Source organism: Aptenodytes patagonicus, chromosome 7 (genome assembly GCF_965638725.1).
Source record: "Aptenodytes patagonicus chromosome 7, bAptPat1.pri.cur, whole genome shotgun sequence".
Lineage (NCBI taxonomy): Eukaryota > Metazoa > Chordata > Aves > Sphenisciformes > Spheniscidae > Aptenodytes > Aptenodytes patagonicus.
This window is the reverse complement of record NC_134955.1, coordinates 17624503-17642837: the sequence shown is the minus strand read 5'-3', so window position 1 is coordinate 17642837 and position 18335 is coordinate 17624503. Positions and strand designations below refer to the sequence as shown.

The 18335-nt window shown below is 50.7% G+C and overlaps 1 protein-coding gene across 1 annotated transcript; it reads right to left on the bottom strand.

Annotated features, from left to right (window-relative positions):
• Positions 1-2747: 2747 nt before the first annotated feature.
• CDKN1C (cyclin dependent kinase inhibitor 1C) lies at positions 2748-3668 on the bottom strand. The gene is made up of 3 exons (XM_076343385.1): positions 3168-3668; positions 2950-3076; positions 2748-2814 (listed from the first exon to the last, which is right to left on the bottom strand). Exons 1-2 carry the CDS (start codon positions 3616-3618, stop codon positions 2955-2957), a joined length of 573 nt encoding a protein of 190 aa, XP_076199500.1. The 5' UTR covers positions 3619-3668; the 3' UTR covers positions 2748-2814; positions 2950-2954.
• Between the last annotated feature and the right edge of the window lie 14667 nt (positions 3669-18335).

The following is an 18335-nucleotide window of genomic DNA, read 5'->3' as shown; positions in this document are numbered from 1 at the left end:
CATCAATAATAGAAGCAAACAAAGTTCCAATTGTTCCCTGTTGCGGGACATTATGTGCCTGAATAAATGGATGTTGGCTGTGTCTACATGGATTTGCCATATGGCTACAAAGGCCGAAAGAATAGGGGCAGTGTGCTTTGTGCCGGGGCGAGGAGGGCCGGCCGGGCTGGGTGGGGCAGGGCGCGGGGGCAGCAGGCAGGCGGCCGCACACCTTCCCACACCCCCCGGGCCCTTGAGGAGAGCAGAGCCCAGGGGGCTGCGGGACGCAGCGGGCTGGAAACCTGCTGGCTCTTCTCAGGCGATGCCCAAGTGCTGCAATTATTTGCTCTAATAAAGAGCCCCCTGCCTAAATTCTCCCCGGAGTGAGAGCTTTTCTCCTGGGATGGGATGGGCACACCTCGGGGCAGGCGGCGGCTCCTCCAGCCGAGGTATTTGGGAGCTTGGAGCAGGGATCTTTCATTGCAGAAAGTCCTATTATTAGTTGGGGGCTGGGACAATGGAGGTCCCAAAGGCACCTGCTTTCATGAAAGCGAGAGAAAAGCCCATAAATCCTGGAGGATCCAGCTGCCTCACTCCGGGTATTGTTGGCTTTCATAAGGAAAGGGAAAAGCTATTTTTCTTTTCAAAGGGGGGGAAAATCGTATTGAGTCAGCGGCCACTGATGCGGGCGCATAAAATAATCCTGTTCTGATTAAGCGATCACGGAGCTGGAGGTAATCAATGTTACTTTTACCGCCAGGAGCGTTTGGCGACTGTGACGGGGGGCAGAGAAGAGCGCTGCGGGGGCTTGGGGGGAGCCGATGCAGATAAACCCTGAGCCTTATTCACCCTGAGCCTTATTCTCTTGGCTCCCTCCCCGCCTCCATGACAGAGCATCGTTGCAGAGCTCATAGGGCTGGGGAACGATGTTCTCGTTCCCCCCTGCCCCCGGGTCCAGCACAGGGGTGCAGTGCTCCACGGAAGTGACAGGGCAGGGAGTGGGGTCTGAAAGGGACAAAGCTGTCCAGCCAGTCCCTGTGCCTCTAGGACCCCCATCCCTCTCCCCCTGCTCCCCATCCGTGGTCTCCAGGACCCCAATCCTTGTGCCACACTTGCAGCTGGGACCAGATCTGGTCTGTGTCCCCCCCCCCCGAGCAGTGCAGGGTTTGGGACCCTGAGCAGGGCTCGTGCCCTGATGTCATCGGGCTGAGTGCAGATCCCATGACTTTAACCTGCTCCCAGGCCAAGGGGATGGGGTGACACCCGCAAACTGCCTGGGGGTGCGTGGTTGCGACAGCACCGCCACCAAAGTTTTAGTGCCGAAATGCTGGGTATTTTGTCTGTTGGGAAGGTTACTTTGGCTGTCATTTTTCTTTTTTCCCCTCTTTTATGGGAGCTGGAATTGCTGGTTTCCCAGCACTGTTGTGCATTTGACCTGTAAATCATTCCTGGGCTTGGGCAAGAGGTACCAGGAAGTGTTTCCCTGCAGTAGCCACAGCTTTGAGCTTCGGGTCGGGGTTTGAGGGCCCACACCTGGGGAGTGCTTTGCACGCCCCCCCAAGGCAGGGGGGTCCCCCCAGTGTTGAGCCCGCCGAAGGGACTGTGGTTTGCATGCACCAGTCACGCCCCCAGGCTGTCCCTAAGGAGGGAGGCAGCGGCCCCAGCCCGATACGGTGCTGGGAGGGGGCTGCCCGAGCACCCACAGCGCTGCCGGGTCCTGGAGGGGGGGCAGATAGTTTTGGCAAGAAAAAGAGGAAAACGGTTAAAAAAAAAAAATCATAAAATGTGCTGAAAAGCCAAATTCAGGGTGTGATGAAGGATGTGCGCTCCCCCTCATGCTTAGTTAACTCCAGCAGTACTCAGAAACACTTGTTTTTACGGGAAAACTCCTTTCCCCTGTGAATTGCACGCAGGCTTTGCGCCGCGGAGCGTGTAGGTGGAAGCGCCGTCCCTGCGGCGGCGGGGTCGCGTTCCGGGGGCGCCTGGTGCCCCCCGGCGAGGGAGCCGCCCCCGCGAAAGGCGCGGAGCTGGGCCTGGCTCCACCGCCCCAGCCTCCGGAGCTGCCCCACCTCGGGCTCCCCTCCTCCCCCCCCCCCCCCCCCCCGGGCGTCTGCACAGCACACACCAAGCAGCCTCGCAGGGGTTTCCTGGATTTTTTTTTTATTATTTATTATTATTAAAGTTGTGGCATTATTTGCAATGGCAGTGGTACAGACCGGCTCAGGAACCATTGAAACAGATTTGTCTTCAAGTAAAGTCTAAAAAATATTTTGATTCATAGCTACATCTTGTGAATGCAAAAAAAAAAATTCCCACTATAAAAATAAATTTACATTTTGTAAATAACAAAAGCAAATATAGTGCCCTTTGGCTTAACCAAAAGAAAAAAAAAAGAGACTATTGGATGTCAAAGTTATCCACATTTCTGACATAAATAGAAAATATAAGTTAGTATAACTCTTAAAAAAAGTTTTGTACAAATATACACTTGCTTTTTTCCTTTTTCTTTTTTTTTTTTTGCACTGAGACATCAGCAGAGATTAAACATTTCATATAAATGACTTTTAAAGCTTTACACTTCTGGCCAGTGTACTCACATTAGGCATAATACATTTCTATATAAAACGTAATACATTGCACAGTTGTATGTTAACACTGCTCCGTGCGCGGCCGCGGCCGGCGGGCAGGCGCTCCGGCTCTGGCTCCGGCTCCCGGTCCCGGTGGGCGCGGGGGGGTCCCGGCTCGCCGCGCCGCCCGCCCCGGCCCCCCGCGCCTCCGAGGCGCCTTGCCTCCGGGGGCGGCGCGCCTCTCCCGTGGGTGCCGTAGTGCAAAAGTCTGGGGAGGAACAAAAAGGAGGAGAAAAAAAAAATAATCAGGAAAAAAAGTTGGAGAGGGGGAGAGAAAAAAAAAATTGAAGAGCGACGCAGAAAGCGCCCGGACACCCCCGCCCGCCCCCGGGCCGCGCCTCACCTGGCTCACCGGAGCCGCTTGCGGGGGGTCTGCTCAGCCGGCACGGCGGCGGAGGACGGCGGGCAGCCGGCGGGGCGCTCCGCCGCCGCCTTGGGCTCCGCCGGCCTTTTCCTCCTCGCAAAGAAATCTGGATGGGGGACGGAGGGGGGGGGGGGTCCGTCAGCCGCTGCGGCGGGACGCCCACCGCCCCCCACGCCCCCCCGGCACCCCCCACGCACCTGTGATGCGGGCCGTCGGGCCCCTCCGGCGGAACCGCATGCCGCGGCGGCGGGGCGCGGCGCGGTTCTCCCGGCTCAGGCGCGCCCCGGGCCCCTTGCCGGCGGCGGCGGGCGGCGGCGGGGAAGGGGGCGCCCGGTGGAGGGGGACGCGGCGCCGCCCCACCTGCAGCGTCTCCCGGTAGAAAGCGGGCACGGCGCCGCCCTCCACCTCCTCCCAGCGCAGGCGGCCGGGCCCCGGCAGCGGCGTGTCGGTGTGGAAGTTGTAGTCCCAGCGGCGCTGGTCGTCCTCCCCCATCTCCCGCAGGCGGTTCCGCAGCTCCCGGCCCAGCTCCTCGTGGTCCACCGGCCCGAAGAGGCTCCTGCAGACCGGGCTGCGGCCGTGCCCCGCCAGGGCTCGCCGGGCGGAGAGGCGCTCCAGGGCGGCGGCGCCGGAGAGGTGCACGTTGGACATCGCCGCCGGGGAGGACGCGGGGTGGGTGGGGTGGTAAGGGGTGGGTGCCCCCCCCCCCGCAGCTCCTCGCCTCCCGTCCCGTCCGCGCTCCGGCCGGCCCTGCCTCCCGCCTCTGAGCCCCTGCCCCCGAAAGCCTGGCTTTTAAACCCCGCTCCCCGCGAGTGCGAGCAAAACAACCATTAGCATACGACTATTTCCCTGCCATCGGCCCGCCGCGATTGGCGGGGGCCCCCCCGCCGCCCCCCGGCCCCCAGCGGCAGCCCTCCTGCCCGCGCCCTCCATTGGCTGCGGCGGGCAGCGCCGCGCCGCCGCCGGCCGCATTGGCCCGGCCCGGCCCCGCCGCGGACCGGGGGGGCGGCCCCGGCGCTGGCCCGGCCCCGGGGGGCGGCCGCGGCGCTCCCCGCCCGCCGCCGGCCCCGCTCCCTTTGTCTGCCGGCGGCCGCGGCTCCGCCGCTGCTTCCTCCCCGGCGACTGTCGGGGTTGGTTTTTTGCCCCCTCCGTGTTGCCTTTTGAGCATGTAGGTGTGTGTGGGGGGTTATTATTGTTATTTTTATTACTATTATTTTTCCCGAAGGGTGTCGCCGGGAGGTTTTTCATCATCCGTGGGGCGCGGGGGTTTGGGGCGGGGGAGGTGATGCGTGTGGAGGAAAACGGGATCGTTTCTGGGTCGGGGTTTTTTATTACGCTGCTGCAAAACAAAGCGAGATGCTTGCAGATTTCAAAACAAGCTGAAGGCTATTTTTAAAAATAGGGCTTCTCAGCTGCATGGAAGTAATAAGTTGCAGCCTTACTGAATAGAAATACATGAAAACCACAGCATTTTCCTCTCCTAACTTTAAAACCCACATAATACGTGTTTGTTCACTGCAGATGAACTGATCTTGCTATTGTGTTGCCAGGGATCAGCTGGCTTGTGCTTTACATTTTCTGCAGGTCACTGCAATCATTGCCTTCTGTTGTTTTGGGATGGGGGAGTAGGAAAGGAAAGGGAAGGGGAGCATAATTGACACGGTGCTAAAATTGGGCCCAGAACATCATTGTAATTTTGATGCGCACCTCAGAGGCTTGTTACCACAGTGAGCTTTTCATCTGCAAACAACAAGGGAAAAGATGGACCTTTATCGTTCTTTTGCACATTTGGGGATACCCTGGCTCTCCATTTACTGACTGCTCTTGCCTCTGGGAAACTCGAACCCTTGAGCAAAGACAACTTTGCTTTTATTCCCTAGAGGGAATAAAATTAATTTTAAATCCTAGGGTGGTGCTGGCTGTGCAGAGACTGCCCAGGTGCTGGCTTACTGCAGGGCTGGAGAGGTTGCAGCTTTAGGCCCCTTAGGGCAATAGTGACTGCAGGCAGGTGTCCACTTCAAGAAGAGGGGCAATAGTCTTTGCGCTCATGGAAAGCCCTTCTTTTTCCCCAGCTGGGCCAAAGTAAGTCATCTTCCTCTGTGCTGTTTCCAGTCAGCCCATGTCTGTGACGGAGCAGCCCTTCAGAACCACTGAGGGCACTCGCTCCTGCCCTTGCCATGCTGGTGAGGAGCCTGGGGCAGCCGGGATGGCTCCTGTGGGCTGCCAGGTACTGCACCTTCAGTAGTGCTCCCAAAGACCGGCCACACCAGGAGAGACCAGCAGCACCCACAGTTTCGGAGCCAGGGACCTGGGGTTGGCCGTGGCTGGTACAGAGGAGGTTACAGCCTGGCTTACAGCACGGGAGGGGTCTTTCCATGCTTGGGCTGATGAGCAGCGAGACACCGCAGCAGGTTTGATCTCCTGAAATCATTTTCTGATGTCCGTGGGGGCAGGTAGGCTGCTCAGTGGGAAAGGTCTGTAGCTTTGCAGTTGAGACAAGAAGACACGGCGAATGTCTTCAGGGTGCAGATCCCCACTTGCTTCCTGGGCAGGCATAGAGTCACACCTGGCAGAAGACTTTGCCGACTGATAGTGCAGACAGACCACTCTCATTTTACAAATAGTGGTAGCACAGGTGTTTTAGGATATAAGAAGGCATTTTTTTTAAAGATACCAGTTTAGATGTGGTGTTCTCAACAGATATTCTTGGTTACCTGTGTGAGCTGGACCACAACCTACCAATGTGGCGATTTTAGGTAAATACCACCACACTGTCCTTTCCTTCCCAAAGTAGCCCTCGAGGGTGGCCATGCAGAGGTCTTCTGGCCCAAAGGATGTCATTCAGTGAGCAGGTCACAAGAATGCTCTCCTGGTTCCTTGTCACTAAAAGCACATCATCTCAAAAAGCAGGAGGTGAGCATCAGTTAGCAAGGGTTCAGCCAGGGAGAGAAGGGGTGGGTCCCGGGCCAAGCTGGGACAATTGGGGAACATGTTGAACATGGCACAGTGTTCAGCTGGGGCTTCTTTCAGCAGCCATGAGACATACCTCTCGGGATGTAGGATGGGGTGGTTTTAGAAATAAATGAGCTATGCGGAGAAAATGCCTCGAGTTCCCCGAGAAACCTGCTGAAAAAGTGCCCTCTATTCAAGATGCGAGCCAAATGGCAATGGCCAGGTCCCCGCAGACAGGGGCTCTTTGTGAGGAGTCCTCGCGAACCTGCTGCCGTCCTCCCCCAGCGCCGGGAGAGGCCAGCGGCCGCCTTTCCTGTTTTCTGCCTCTTTGGTTTTATACATTCCTGCGACGCAAGCCGAGCGAGCAAACCTCCCTGCTATTTGCAAGATGTGGGCGTGCCCTCTGCAAAATCCACATTGTGGTCCTTCCAAACCGTTTTCAGAGGTTAGCCAATATTTACACAGTGCTTGAGGGATGCTAAGAACTACGGTTTGGAAAGGGAAGTATTTTCAGGAGTTGCCTCGTGTTTGAGGCCGCTTCACCTTCCAGCTCACCTGGGAGGTAAAGCAGCTCGAGTTTGAGGTTACCAGCTCTTTTTTTTTAGCTCATCTTCCTCACTGCCAATGCTCCCCATCTCTTTGACTTTTTTTTTGTTCCATTATACACTTATGTTTTAAGCTGGTGGTGATAATGCTAGCAACTTTCCGCTCACAGTCGCCAGTTCTAGCAGTGTCCGTGCTTCTCTTCTGTGTGGAGATAGAGAGCATCCAGCTCATCTGAGGAAGAAATACTGTCCGCATGGAGAGATGTTTTTTTAGTGAATCCATGAACTCTCAGGCCAGAGGGGTATGTTATGATCCTCTAAACTAGCAGTTTGCCTAACATGAGCCACAAAATCATACCCAAGAGCTCCTACCACCAAGCCCATTAGCTTCCTTAGAAATTCCTGCTCCAGAACACTGAGCAGAGTAATTACCACTATGGTTAGAACAATGCCCCATAAGAATGAAACATTTTTGCTCAAAATATCCAAGTCATATCTGCTTATGTCAGAAAAAACAATGACTTTAACTAGCATGTATTCCTGCTGGCTGCTCTGTTTCAAAAGGGTGAGGGGAGGGAAAGCAAACTGCTTTATGGCTTGTGCATCATTGCAAAGGGATTGCGATTGCGGGAGGTTTATTGCGTTTGACTATTCCTGTTTGGAAAGAGTCCAGGTTGACCGTCAGAGCCAGGGCTGAGTCTGACGGGTTGACAGATAGGGGAAGAAAGGTCCTTGCACTGTAAACTGAGCAAGGAGTAACCGACGAAATTTGATAGGAAGTTATGAAGGTAACAGAGGAGAGAGCCTCAGCGCTGTCATTCTGATGGGGCTGGTTGTTGCGGAGCTCCAGGTTAACTTCTGCAGCACAGAGGGCCTGGTGAGACATTTGTGAATGGAGGTGAACAGGTCCCCATGACATGGTGCCACGGAGGAGCACTCCTTCATCTTCTGGAGAGTCTCAGGATGAACATTTCCTGCAGGAATTGTCCTCAGCATGCTGCCAGACAAGCAAACCCATTGCTGGGCCCCTAAGACTTGAAGGTTTGTGCTTTGCTCCATTCTCATTTCCTTTAATACACCGTTATCATATACACTCAACAATGTTTAACTCAGGATTCTTCAAATGCTGTGCGATCCACATGCAATTGCTTTATTTCAGAACGTGTTATATTCCATAATTGCTTTAGCAGAGACACAGACCAATAAACATCGGTACTTTATTTCCCATGCACTTCTTTTTTACTCTGCTTGTGATCGCAAGCAATTTGCAGTTTTGCATTTATACCAGTGGCAATTTTGCGTGGTACTTTGGAATCCTGCTTAAATAAACCGATTGCAACTAAAGTTCAAGTTAGCGCAGACTGCCCAAACTTCTCATCGAGGCTTTTTCACCAGCGAAGTAACTCTTCAAATTATTACAGCCAGTGTACATTCGGAATTTTCCATTTCTTCACATGGTCATAAAAAGTCAAATTATTAGATTTGATAGCTAGGCAAAACTATGCTAGTTCAGGCATTAAAATGGGAACAGATAATCTGAACAGAACCCAGAAAAAATTCTGGTAGTTTTAATTCAATTTGAGTTGTTTTTTGTTGCATTCTCAAAAATATGCAAAAGCTAACATCTCAGAAAAGTGCTTTATTTAATTTAATTTCCTTTAATTTCTTTTGTATTATTCTTTCTGTTCTTGATTGTTAAAAGAAGAGCTAGCCTTGCTGTCCAGCTGCTGCGCATCATTAGGGTAGCACAAAGGTAGCAGTGAATTTAGCCTAATCTATTGATGGACCTGCCAGTGCACCGGGGGCCATTGCATTCTCTCTTCACAATCTTTTTCTCTTTCCATCATGTTGTTTTACTAGATGAAGTCCACTCGCCATCTGGCCCTTCGTGACTGATTGGAAGCCTGACTGGTTTGTGGGATGCTCTCCGTGAACCGCAGTGTGGCAAGCCTTACCGACGCCATGCTGTTAACTTGGAAAGCAGGCTGGGAATGGCAGGTACCAAACAGAATTTTGGGCTCACAGTACATACCCATGGAGGGTGGCTCTTTTTTGCTGACTGTGTAGTCATATTTGAGCAGCAGTTAAATACTCCATTTACTTATACTCCCTTTCTGTTGGTATCATTTTTGTGAAAGTCATGCTCTATGCTCATAGGTACTGTTCGTTGCCATTCTTTGTATCAAACGAGAGGTTTGCATTTTGCTTGTTTTGACATTCCCCTTGCCTTTCATCTTGATCCATGGTGATATTATTTTTGGAGTAGCTTTTCACTGGTTGTTTCTACTTTTGGGGGGGGGGGGGGTAGTGGTGAAGGGGCCATTACACAGGTTTTATTTTTGGTTTCATGTTTCTTAAGTAAACAGTTTTTTTAATGCTGATAGTCTTGCACAAGTCATGAAGCAGATTGTTCATGGCCTGGACTGTTGCAGAGGGGAGGTGCCTGGTCCAAAAACGAGCCCAAAAGCAGCAGTAAGTGCATGAGGAGTGTCTTCAGATGGATCCCAGCACACACCTACAGGAAACAAAATCTAAGCGTATGAAAAAAAAACCCCAAAACTAGAATATGCTTGAAATCCGATTATGAAAGTGACAGACTAGCAAAAAGTGGAGGGTGTCTAAAGAATCCTGATGATAAAGACCTTAAAAACAGTTTCGAGGGAGAGTAAATGAATCCAAGTCTTAATTGCCCCAGTCCCGTCCTCTTGCCCGCCCCTGCCCGCTCCCGTGCCGGCCGAAGCCCTGGGCGTGCGGCCCCAGCGCGGGCAGCCGAGCTGACTGAAAACTGAGCCAGGCAATAAACGTTTGTGCTCCGGCCTTCCCTCCCTCCCCGCTTCTGCACGTTTCTGCCCCTCGTCTCTCCGCTCGGCGGGGCGGTCCGGCCGCCAGCGCCGCCGGCGGGTCTGTCGGGGGGACGGGCAGGGGAGCTGGGGGCCAGCCGGAGCCGCGGTGCATCCTCACCCTCCGCCGACCTCTGCCTAACGCGGCCTGGCTGCAACATAACGGAGAAGCACGGCATGCCCCCCGGTTCCCGTGCCCGGCCGCTCCCCCCAGGCCGAGGGGCGGATTTGAGGCAGAGCGGTGGCGGCGGAGCTGCCCGCGGGATGTCCCCTATGTGTGGGGCAATGGTGCCCTCTAATGTCGGCTGGGCCCGGGAGAGGCGGGCGCTCGCCTGCGTCCCCCCGCTCGCCCCCGGGGAGCGCGGCCTCGCCTCGCCGCTGCTCCGCGGCAGGGGTGGGTTTCCAGCACGACCCCCACGCTCTCCCCCTATGCATTTGCAGCCGGTTGTCTTCCTGCACCTCGGAGACCCCTGAGTTCTTGTCGTGTTCTCCCGTGTTCCAGCTCCCGGGGATGTCTGCGTTTGCTTCAGATGCCGTTCGGTGCATCGCAGGAGCTCTTGGCTGGGCTGTACATAATAACATGCTCCCCGCTTTCTCACAGCTCGCCCAGAGAGCTCTAGGTAAGGTTTGCCGGGGAGACTGCTCTCCATGCCACCAGCCTGCAGACAGCCCTTTGCAGGTCAAGTGAGAGCAGCTTATTGAGACATGCGGATTTTAAATCTACATGGCATGCACAGTACTTCTAGACTAATAAAATATATTGTAGCTATATTCACCATTCTCTGGATTTTTCAAGTTGTTCTGAGTTCGTATGATTCCTTGACAAGACTTAAGAATGGAGGAATACATTCACTTTATTCTGTGAAAATTAGGGTTAAGGTGTAGCTTGGCCATCACAGACTCATACAATCATAGAATGGTTTGGGTTGGAAGGGACCTTAAAGATCACCTAGTCCAACCCCCCTGCCATGGGCCAGGATACCTTCCACTATACCAGGTTGCTCAAAGCCCCACCCAGCCTGGCCTTGAACACTTCCAGGCAGGGGGCATCTACAACTTCTCTGGGCAACCTGTTCCAGTGTCTCACCACAGTGAGACAGCAAAGAATTCACAGTAAAGAATTTCTTCCTAATGTCTAATCTAAATCTACCCTCTTTCAGTTTAAAACCATTACCCTCGTCCTAACACTGCTCTCCCTCATAAAGAGTCCCTCCCCATCTTTCCTGTAGGCCCCCTTTAAGTACTGGAAGGCCGCTATAAGGTCTCCCCAGAGCCTTCTCTTCTCTAGGCTGAACAACCCCAACTCTCAGCCTGTCCTCACAGGGGAGGTGCTCCTGCCCCCTGATCATTTTTGTGGCCCTCCTCTGGACCCGCTCCAACAGGTCCATGTCTTTCTTATGCTGGGGGCCCCAGGGCTGGATGCAGTACTCCAGGTGGGGTCTCACCAGAGTGGAGTAGAGGGTGAGAATCACCTCCCTCGACCTGCCAGCCACACTTCTTTTGATGCAGCCCAGGATATGGTTGGCTTTCTCGGTTGTGAGCACACGTTGCTGGCTCGTATTCAGTTTTTCATCCACCAGTACCCCCAAGTCCTTCTCCACAGGGCTCAATCCACTCATTGCCCAGCCTGTATCCACATTTGGGATTGCCCCGACCCAGGTGCAGAAGCTCGTACTTGGCCTTGTTGAACTTCATGAGATTCACACGGTCCCACCTCTCCAGCCTCTCAAGATCGCTCTGGATGGCATCCCTTCCCTCTAGAGTATCAACAACACCACTCTGCTTGATGCCATCTGCAAACTTGCTGTGGGTGCACTCAGTCCCACTCTCCATGTCCCTGACAAAGATGTTAAATAATACTGGTCCCAGTACGGACCCCTGAGGGACACAACTCATCGCTGGTCTCCAGCTGGACATTGAGGCATTGACCGCAACTCTTTGAGTGTGACCATCCAGCCAATTCCTTATCCACCAAGTGGTCCACGTGTCAAATCCATTTTAGAGACAAGGATGTTGTGCGGGACAGTATCAAATGCTTTGCACAAGTCCAGGTAGATGACATCAGTTGCTCTTCCCTTATCCATCAATGCTGTAACACCATCATAGAAGGCCACCACATTTGTCAGGCACAATTTGCCCTTAGTGAAACCATGTTGGCTGTCACCAATCACCTCTCTGTTTTCCATGTGTCTTAGCATAGTTTCCAGGAGGATCTACTCCATGATCTTGCTGGGCACAGAGGTGAGACTCACCAGCCTGTAGTTCTTCAGGTCTTCATTTTTGCCCTTTTAAAAATAGGGTTATGTTTGCCCTTTTCCAATCACTGAGAACTTCACCAGTCTGCCACAACTTTTCAAATATGAGGGATAGTGGCTTAGCTCAATGGTAGCTCAAACCCTGGAAGTCCAAGAGAAGGAGATGCAGTAGAGGATGTGGACCTCAAGACACGTACCTGGTTTTGTGCAAGGCTGGCATGCCTTGGGGAGCCCCGGGAGCTTTGTCTCCTCTACATCTTTCTGTGGCTGGTTCCCTCCCTAGGAGCGGGTGGCAAAGTAATACGGTGCTGTGGGATCTGGCTGTTCCTTCTCTCGCTCCCCAGGTTGGATTCCCTCTTCTTATTTGCCTCTTCCTTGGGGCTTGCCTCCCTCCTTTCTCTGCGATGGGGTGTTGAGATATCATGCGATGACGCAGCATGATGAGATAATTTCTCTCCCCTCCCCACCCCCTGGCTTCTTGTTTGTATTCTTTAATTAATTTATCTTCTCGCCTACAGCTTTAAATTTGCTTTTAACTTTGTAACGTTCTGAGGACACTGCACTAAAGTTTTATTTGCTCTTAATCTTGTAAAGCAACCGTTTTATAATCTCCCTGCTAGATTCATAGCATTAATTTTGCTGCAAGCTTTGAATGTGGACCAAACATAAGCCAGCCAGCGGTGAACCTGAGAAGGGAGTGGTTTGATGAGCTCCCTTGGGGGAGTCCATCACATTTGTTTTACAGCCAGTTTAACAGTAATAAGGCTGCCCTGCCCGCAATACGGTATGTATTCCTACAGAGCAGGGAGTTAATTGTACCTGGATCCAGCAGCGCACTATAAACACATTTATGTCATGCAGAACAATTAGTTCTGTGACTCACTGCTGGGAGCTCAGCCTATGTTATATATGGGGCAGCATTTAAGCATTTGCATGTGCCACCTGCAACAGCAGTCAGAACAAATCCCGCTAGTGTTCGGCATCCTGCGGATCCAAAGAGAAACCAAGTGCCATATCCCCTAACAGAGCAGAGGGGGGTGGAAGACCGTGGCTAACACTGGCTTAAAGGTGTTTTAATGGTTTGCATTACATCCACCGACATAGCTATTTCTTAATGAGCCAGTTCTCGAGTTTTGGCCAGAAGCTGAAAGGACCTGCTACCTTGGGCTGTGGTCAGAAATGTTGTTAAATACTCTGATTACACGTGATTGTAATGTCCTTTGGTAGATGGTGGAGGCCAGGAGAAAGCTATGTTTTTTCCTGCGCTGTGACCAGGCTGAAAAATCATCAGATCATTCTGTAGCCTTAAAAGTTACTCTTACCAGCTGCTCTGCCACTTCTTGCAGGAACTATTACTAAAACAAGTTTGTAGAGCAGTGAGCTCCAGGTGCCCGACTGTGAGTTTCAGGTAGGGTGAGTTTTGGACTGAGTGAGGACGGGAGGATCAGGCACCAAGAGATGCACTTGTACCTGACTCTTGATTAAACTTTAATTTCATAAAGGTGCAATTAAAGACACACCCTGATGCTGCGCAGGATAGCAGGTATCTCACTGTCCCCCAGCGAGCATGCAGTCACACATGAAGGCATTTCAAAATGACGTGGTACAAATTCTTCTAGTGTTAACCATGAGCCACATTCTCAAACATAGTCATGACCGAACGAGTCTGAAACAAATGTTTTCCTAACAGTAGAAGCAGAAGAGGAGCTGGATGAAAAACCTGAAGATTAAATCCTGGCAGCATGGAAATCAGAGGCAAAATTCCCAGTCAATTCAGGTCAGGTTTTCAGCCTAGAGCCAAGTAGTCCAGATCTTGCAGCTCTTCTCAAAGTAAAAATGAGTCAGTTGGTCATCACTGGTATTCAAAGGGAAAATATAAACCAGGTGAAATCATTTAAGCTGACAGTGGCCAAGTGGTAGTGAGTTTGCTCTGGAAGGAAAAAAGTGTATCTGGAGGTGCTCTGTTTATGGAGTCTCATTGCTTTCTAGATCAAATTCAATTGCTTTGCAGATGGAAGAATGGCACTTTCTTTAACTTCCAGCCTGAAAATTTAATCTAGAGCCTTTCCTTTTCATGCACCACAACCGTTAAGCAAGATTTTCCACTGACCTGCCCCTGCAGTCCTGACAAGGTCCTCAGCCCCTCTGCAGTCCTGCGGCTTCCGAGGGCGCCTCCGGTGGGATTCGAGGTGGTTGTCGCTTCACCTGTGCAGAGCTGGCTGAATTTGGCAAATTATTTAATTGCCAAGGCTCAGGAGGAATATAACCCACTCCCCTGGCTGTGCTGGGCAATAAATAAAAGGAATAAATCCTTATTGTTTCATCTTGCAGGTAATGATGAGAGAGCCTGGGAAGAGCTGCTGAGTAGATTGGTGTCAGTTTTAATAGGAGTCTCCAGGACCCAGCCAACATCAGGGGGAAGTCAGAGGGAATTTCTTCCTAGCACGCTCCCTGGGGCAGTTTGACAGAGATAATCCCATTGCTGTCTGGTAGTGCATTAGGAAAATGAGCTGGGATAGACCCCTTTTGCTAGCGGCACTTTTTCTTTGTTTCAAATATCCTAATTATTTCCAAAATCCTCAAATCCAATCACTGCTTTAGCAGGACTGGTTCTCAACCAGTTTGGATTGAAAATTTGCAAGACTTGCTTGATTTCTAGAAAAGCCATATGATGGACCCTGGTTTTACTGTATGGAGACTTTGATGTAGGGAGTTGTGTGTTCCAGAAATGGAACACGTGAACCAGGGAGCAGAGCTCCAAGAGAGTTCTTCTTGGGTTATTTCCACTCTCTCCAGAGCGTGAAAAGATTAGCGAATGCCAAATGGTACTGACAGTGGCAAGTCCAGCCCAAGACTATGCAGGCATTGCTGTTTTATGCCAGCCTTGCATTTGGCCCTAGGAATGGCCTAGCATTAGGCAGCAATATCAAAGCAAAAAGCCTCAAAAACAAATACTGCAACAGAAAATGTTTAGCGCATCCTGGTCACAGCCATCAGCCAGCCCCCGCCATGAGCAGCAGCCAGCTCTGGCTGGGGCTGGCAAACACTTGTCCTTTGGCAAGTTTAGAAGCACTAATTCCCTCTCTGTGTTCTTTCCAGGGTATAAATGCTTTTGCCATTCCTTGCAGAAGGGTCTGGGTCTCTCCTTCTGTGGTGGCAAGTCCACAGCAAGTGCTAATACCTTTGGTCAATGACAAAGAGTCAGGGGGGTTGTGAGCCTGTGGTCATCTTGGGGACAAGCTTTAAAAATTATTTTAAAATATTTGTAAAAAATAAATAGCTCTTAGGGATTTTCTCTTAGGAAAACTTCTGTGTGCCTCTCATGTCCCACTTTAAATTGCTCCTGATGCCAGAGTTGGATCCTAACAGTAGGCAAGGTTTGCTCTGATTCTTTACAGAGAGACAAATTTCGCTCATAGCTCCTGGTGCTGTTCCAAAATAATTCTGAAGAATTATTGTAAGCAGTGAGCTTTCAAGAGAGTGCTTTAAAGACATAATTGAGCAGGTTTGGGGGGTTTTTGTGTGTCAGACGTACCTGCAACGTGTTAGGAATGCAACCTCATCCTTTGCTCTGAAGAAATGCCATGCCTATAGAGATTGAACTGGAAAGAAGAGAAGCGAATGGTACCATGCAGATGCTGGCCTCTTAACAGCAAAGTTTCAGATGTATTTGAAGTGGGACTTATTCATATGATAGAGTAGATTGACTGTGGGGATGTGTCTTCTAAACTTTTCCACCTCTTATCTTTCTGTCCATGCTAGAGCTGTATTCGGCGTTCAACATTGGTTTAACTGAATTACCTTGAAAATTTTCCCCAAACCGCTGTGATATCCCTGATATCCCACTCAAGAGCCATTAGTGGGTCCACCCTACAACCTCAGCACTAAAGAGCCTGCAAGGAAATTCCACCTCCAGCAAAGGAGGTTTGATTTCTTTTTGTCTCAGGCGAATTCAAGCGGAAGGCAGCCAGGAAGGCCAGGAGGAAGCAGTGAAGGATCTCCAAAGCCTTCTGGTGCTTTGAACAAAAAAACAGCAGTCTTGGGACTGTTATCCCTCTTGTATTCATAACTAAAATCAAGATTGTAATCATTCTCCCCAAGTAGGCCTGGTTACAGCCTTTATTGCCGATGCAGGGGATGCAGACCTGGCTGGCAGAGCGAATACTGCCAAGGGCTAGTGTTTTCTAGAGCTTTAAAAACTGTTTTTCCCAGGTGAGTTGGATGACAGGCAGGAGTACGCGCTCTGCTCCGACTTGCAGCTGTGCGAACTCGGGGGTTTGCTCTGACCGTACAAATCCCATTCAAGACTTCAGCTGAAATCAGGTGGTGTTTGTTAGAGGGAAAAAAATAAAGACTTTGGGTGAGGCTTTGAAAGGCATTTAGAGTCCAGATATATCAAGAGGTGTCTGGCCACCTTTGGGATTTCACCACCTCTGAGCTGCTGATAAATCCAGCCCTGTGTGACTATGGATACCTTTGTCCCACCTCTTCCGTCCAAGGGCAGCGAGCATCTGCAACGTAGGGTTGTCTCCCACTCACATAGCGGATGGAGGCAGCTGGGCACAGGGGCAGCCATCCCCTTCCCTCCACATCCCATGTTGGCTCCATGCAGGTCCCGAGTTCACGTGGAGAAACCAGCTAGACAAATGGAGCAAGGCCAGGAGGGTACACGTGTCTCCCCTGGCTCTGAGCAGATAAGGATTTGTCTGAGGATGTAGCACAGACCCTCCTCTGTGAGGGGAAGCCGTGTCTGGGATGTGCAAGGTTTTACAGACACATGCTTTGCCCTTCTCTAATTGCTTTATGCAGAAACATACATTAGCAGAGACACTGAATACACATACGTATTTTATTTGTGCTGTGTACAGCTTGGTCGGAAGGCTAACCGACAGAGAGATTCTTGTTACATTGTGTTGCTGGTGGTGTCCCGAATGCTCGAGAGTTATAAATCAGGCAATTGTTTGATTCTGACACAGGAAAATGTTTTGGTAAATGCAGGAGGCTCAAGACTAGCTGAAAATGTCTGGGGCTCCCATTGTGTGCAGAATGTAATGTGTGCGGAGGAAATCTGCAGCATTCCTACAGCAAACCACAACAAGAAGCTCCATACAGCCCCAATCAGTTACAATTCTCATATAAATTATAATGGCTTAAATGTTATTTAAATTATAAACAGTTTTTGCATTCCAGACATTGCTGTGATTCCAGAAGGTGGCTGTATAATACCAGCTGAATGAAATACTGCATATTGCAGGCTAAGTATGAGGCTTTATTTGTGTATGTGTGTGTGTGTGTGTATCCGTTTTTGTCACATCTAGCATAGTCTTTGGCTATAAACCTTGGACTTGCAATGCACTGTGTGTATCTTGGAGCCCAGGGCTTCATCCATTATCCAGCAGCGAGTTGTCTGAAGGTAAGTCATGCCAACATGCCAGTAAGCTGAAGACGCAACCACAGAGGCGGCAGAAGTATCCATCGCTTCTGGGCCATCACCATCCCTTATTAGTGTGTGCAGTTTTGCCTGGACCCTGCTCAGCAGCAGATGGTATAACAACTCCTTTAATCACAGTTTCCTACATAGATGGCCATGTCATGCTTGCTTAAAACAAGTGTGGCTTGACCATTAGGAAGAAGAATGGCAAGTCTGGGGGAGATCATCCCTTGTCCAGGAGAAAGCTCACCCAACAGACCTAGGCTTTCACTATGTGAAGAGTCATTTTTTTCTTGCTGATTCTTCCATGTCCTAGCATAGCAGACCACTAGAGGCTGGTGGCATTTGCTGGCTTTTGATACTTTCACTTGAAGAAGGTCGGCGGCTGCTCTCTGGGCAGCCCAGAAGCCCTTCTCCACCGCATGGCAGCAGCTCATTGAAGCTTGGGGGGTTTCTGTTTGCCCAGGAGAGATTTTGGGGCAGATGTGGGCCACAGCCATGGCAGCACCTGGGAGATTACTCTGGAGGTGGTCCTCTGGCTGAACTGAAATACATCCTAAGCAAGGTGCCACTTGGTGTCAGCAGGCACGAGAGGCTCCTGTTCCAGCGAGGTCCTGCTGGAGCCGATGAGACTGGATGGATACAAAGAACTGAGCTTTTTCTTCCTATTTGGTCATGTTATTCTTGGTGTAACTCTCCTGAATTCAGGCCACAGGATTTTTCCAAAACTCTTTTACAATTGACATAGTCTCTGCCCCATCTGCATATTTTCTCGTCAAATTCCAGCATTCAGAGATGTTCTCTTTTGGTTTAATTTTTCCAGAATATTAGAGAGGACAAACTGCCCTGTGGTTAAACAACAGGACTGACGTCCAAAGGATGATGAAGTCTGACTCCAGCCTCTTCCACAGAATTCCTCTATGATTTCAGTCAAGTCATGAAACCCCTCTGTCTGTTAGGGTCCCATCTGCAAGACAAGGAGGATCTTCCTCATCTGAGCCTCAACCTCTTTTTGTGTTTGCAGGGCACCAAATGGAGCCTTGATATTAATTAGAGCTTTGGGGCTTTGTTAATAATAACCAGCCATATTTCAGATAAAATGTGATTTGCAGTTTAATATGCTAAGTAACAAAGACTTTACCAAAAGAATGAACAATAGCCTTTTCCATTTCACAAAATAATTTGCCAGGCAGAATAAGCGCACCAGCATTTTTATAAAAACAAATTATAAATAATTGCTTTTTGCAATTTAATACACACATAGAAAGAGCCAAAAGAGTTCAGCAACCACTGGGAATCTGATTTCATTGCCGATTTGGACCGTCTCCGTAGTTTTTATGAAAAT

What these genes read in the sequence shown, in the direction of transcription:
- CDKN1C (XM_076343385.1), bottom strand. Translation starts at nt 3,618, where the DNA reads ATGTCCAACGTGCACCTCTCCGGCGCCGCCGCCCTGGAGCGCCTCTCC. An exon ending in CCCGACGGCCCGCATCACAG is followed by an intron (nt 3,077 to 3,167) that starts GTGCGTGGGGGG and finishes TCCCCCATCCAG; the next exon opens with ATTTCTTTGCGAGGAGGAAA.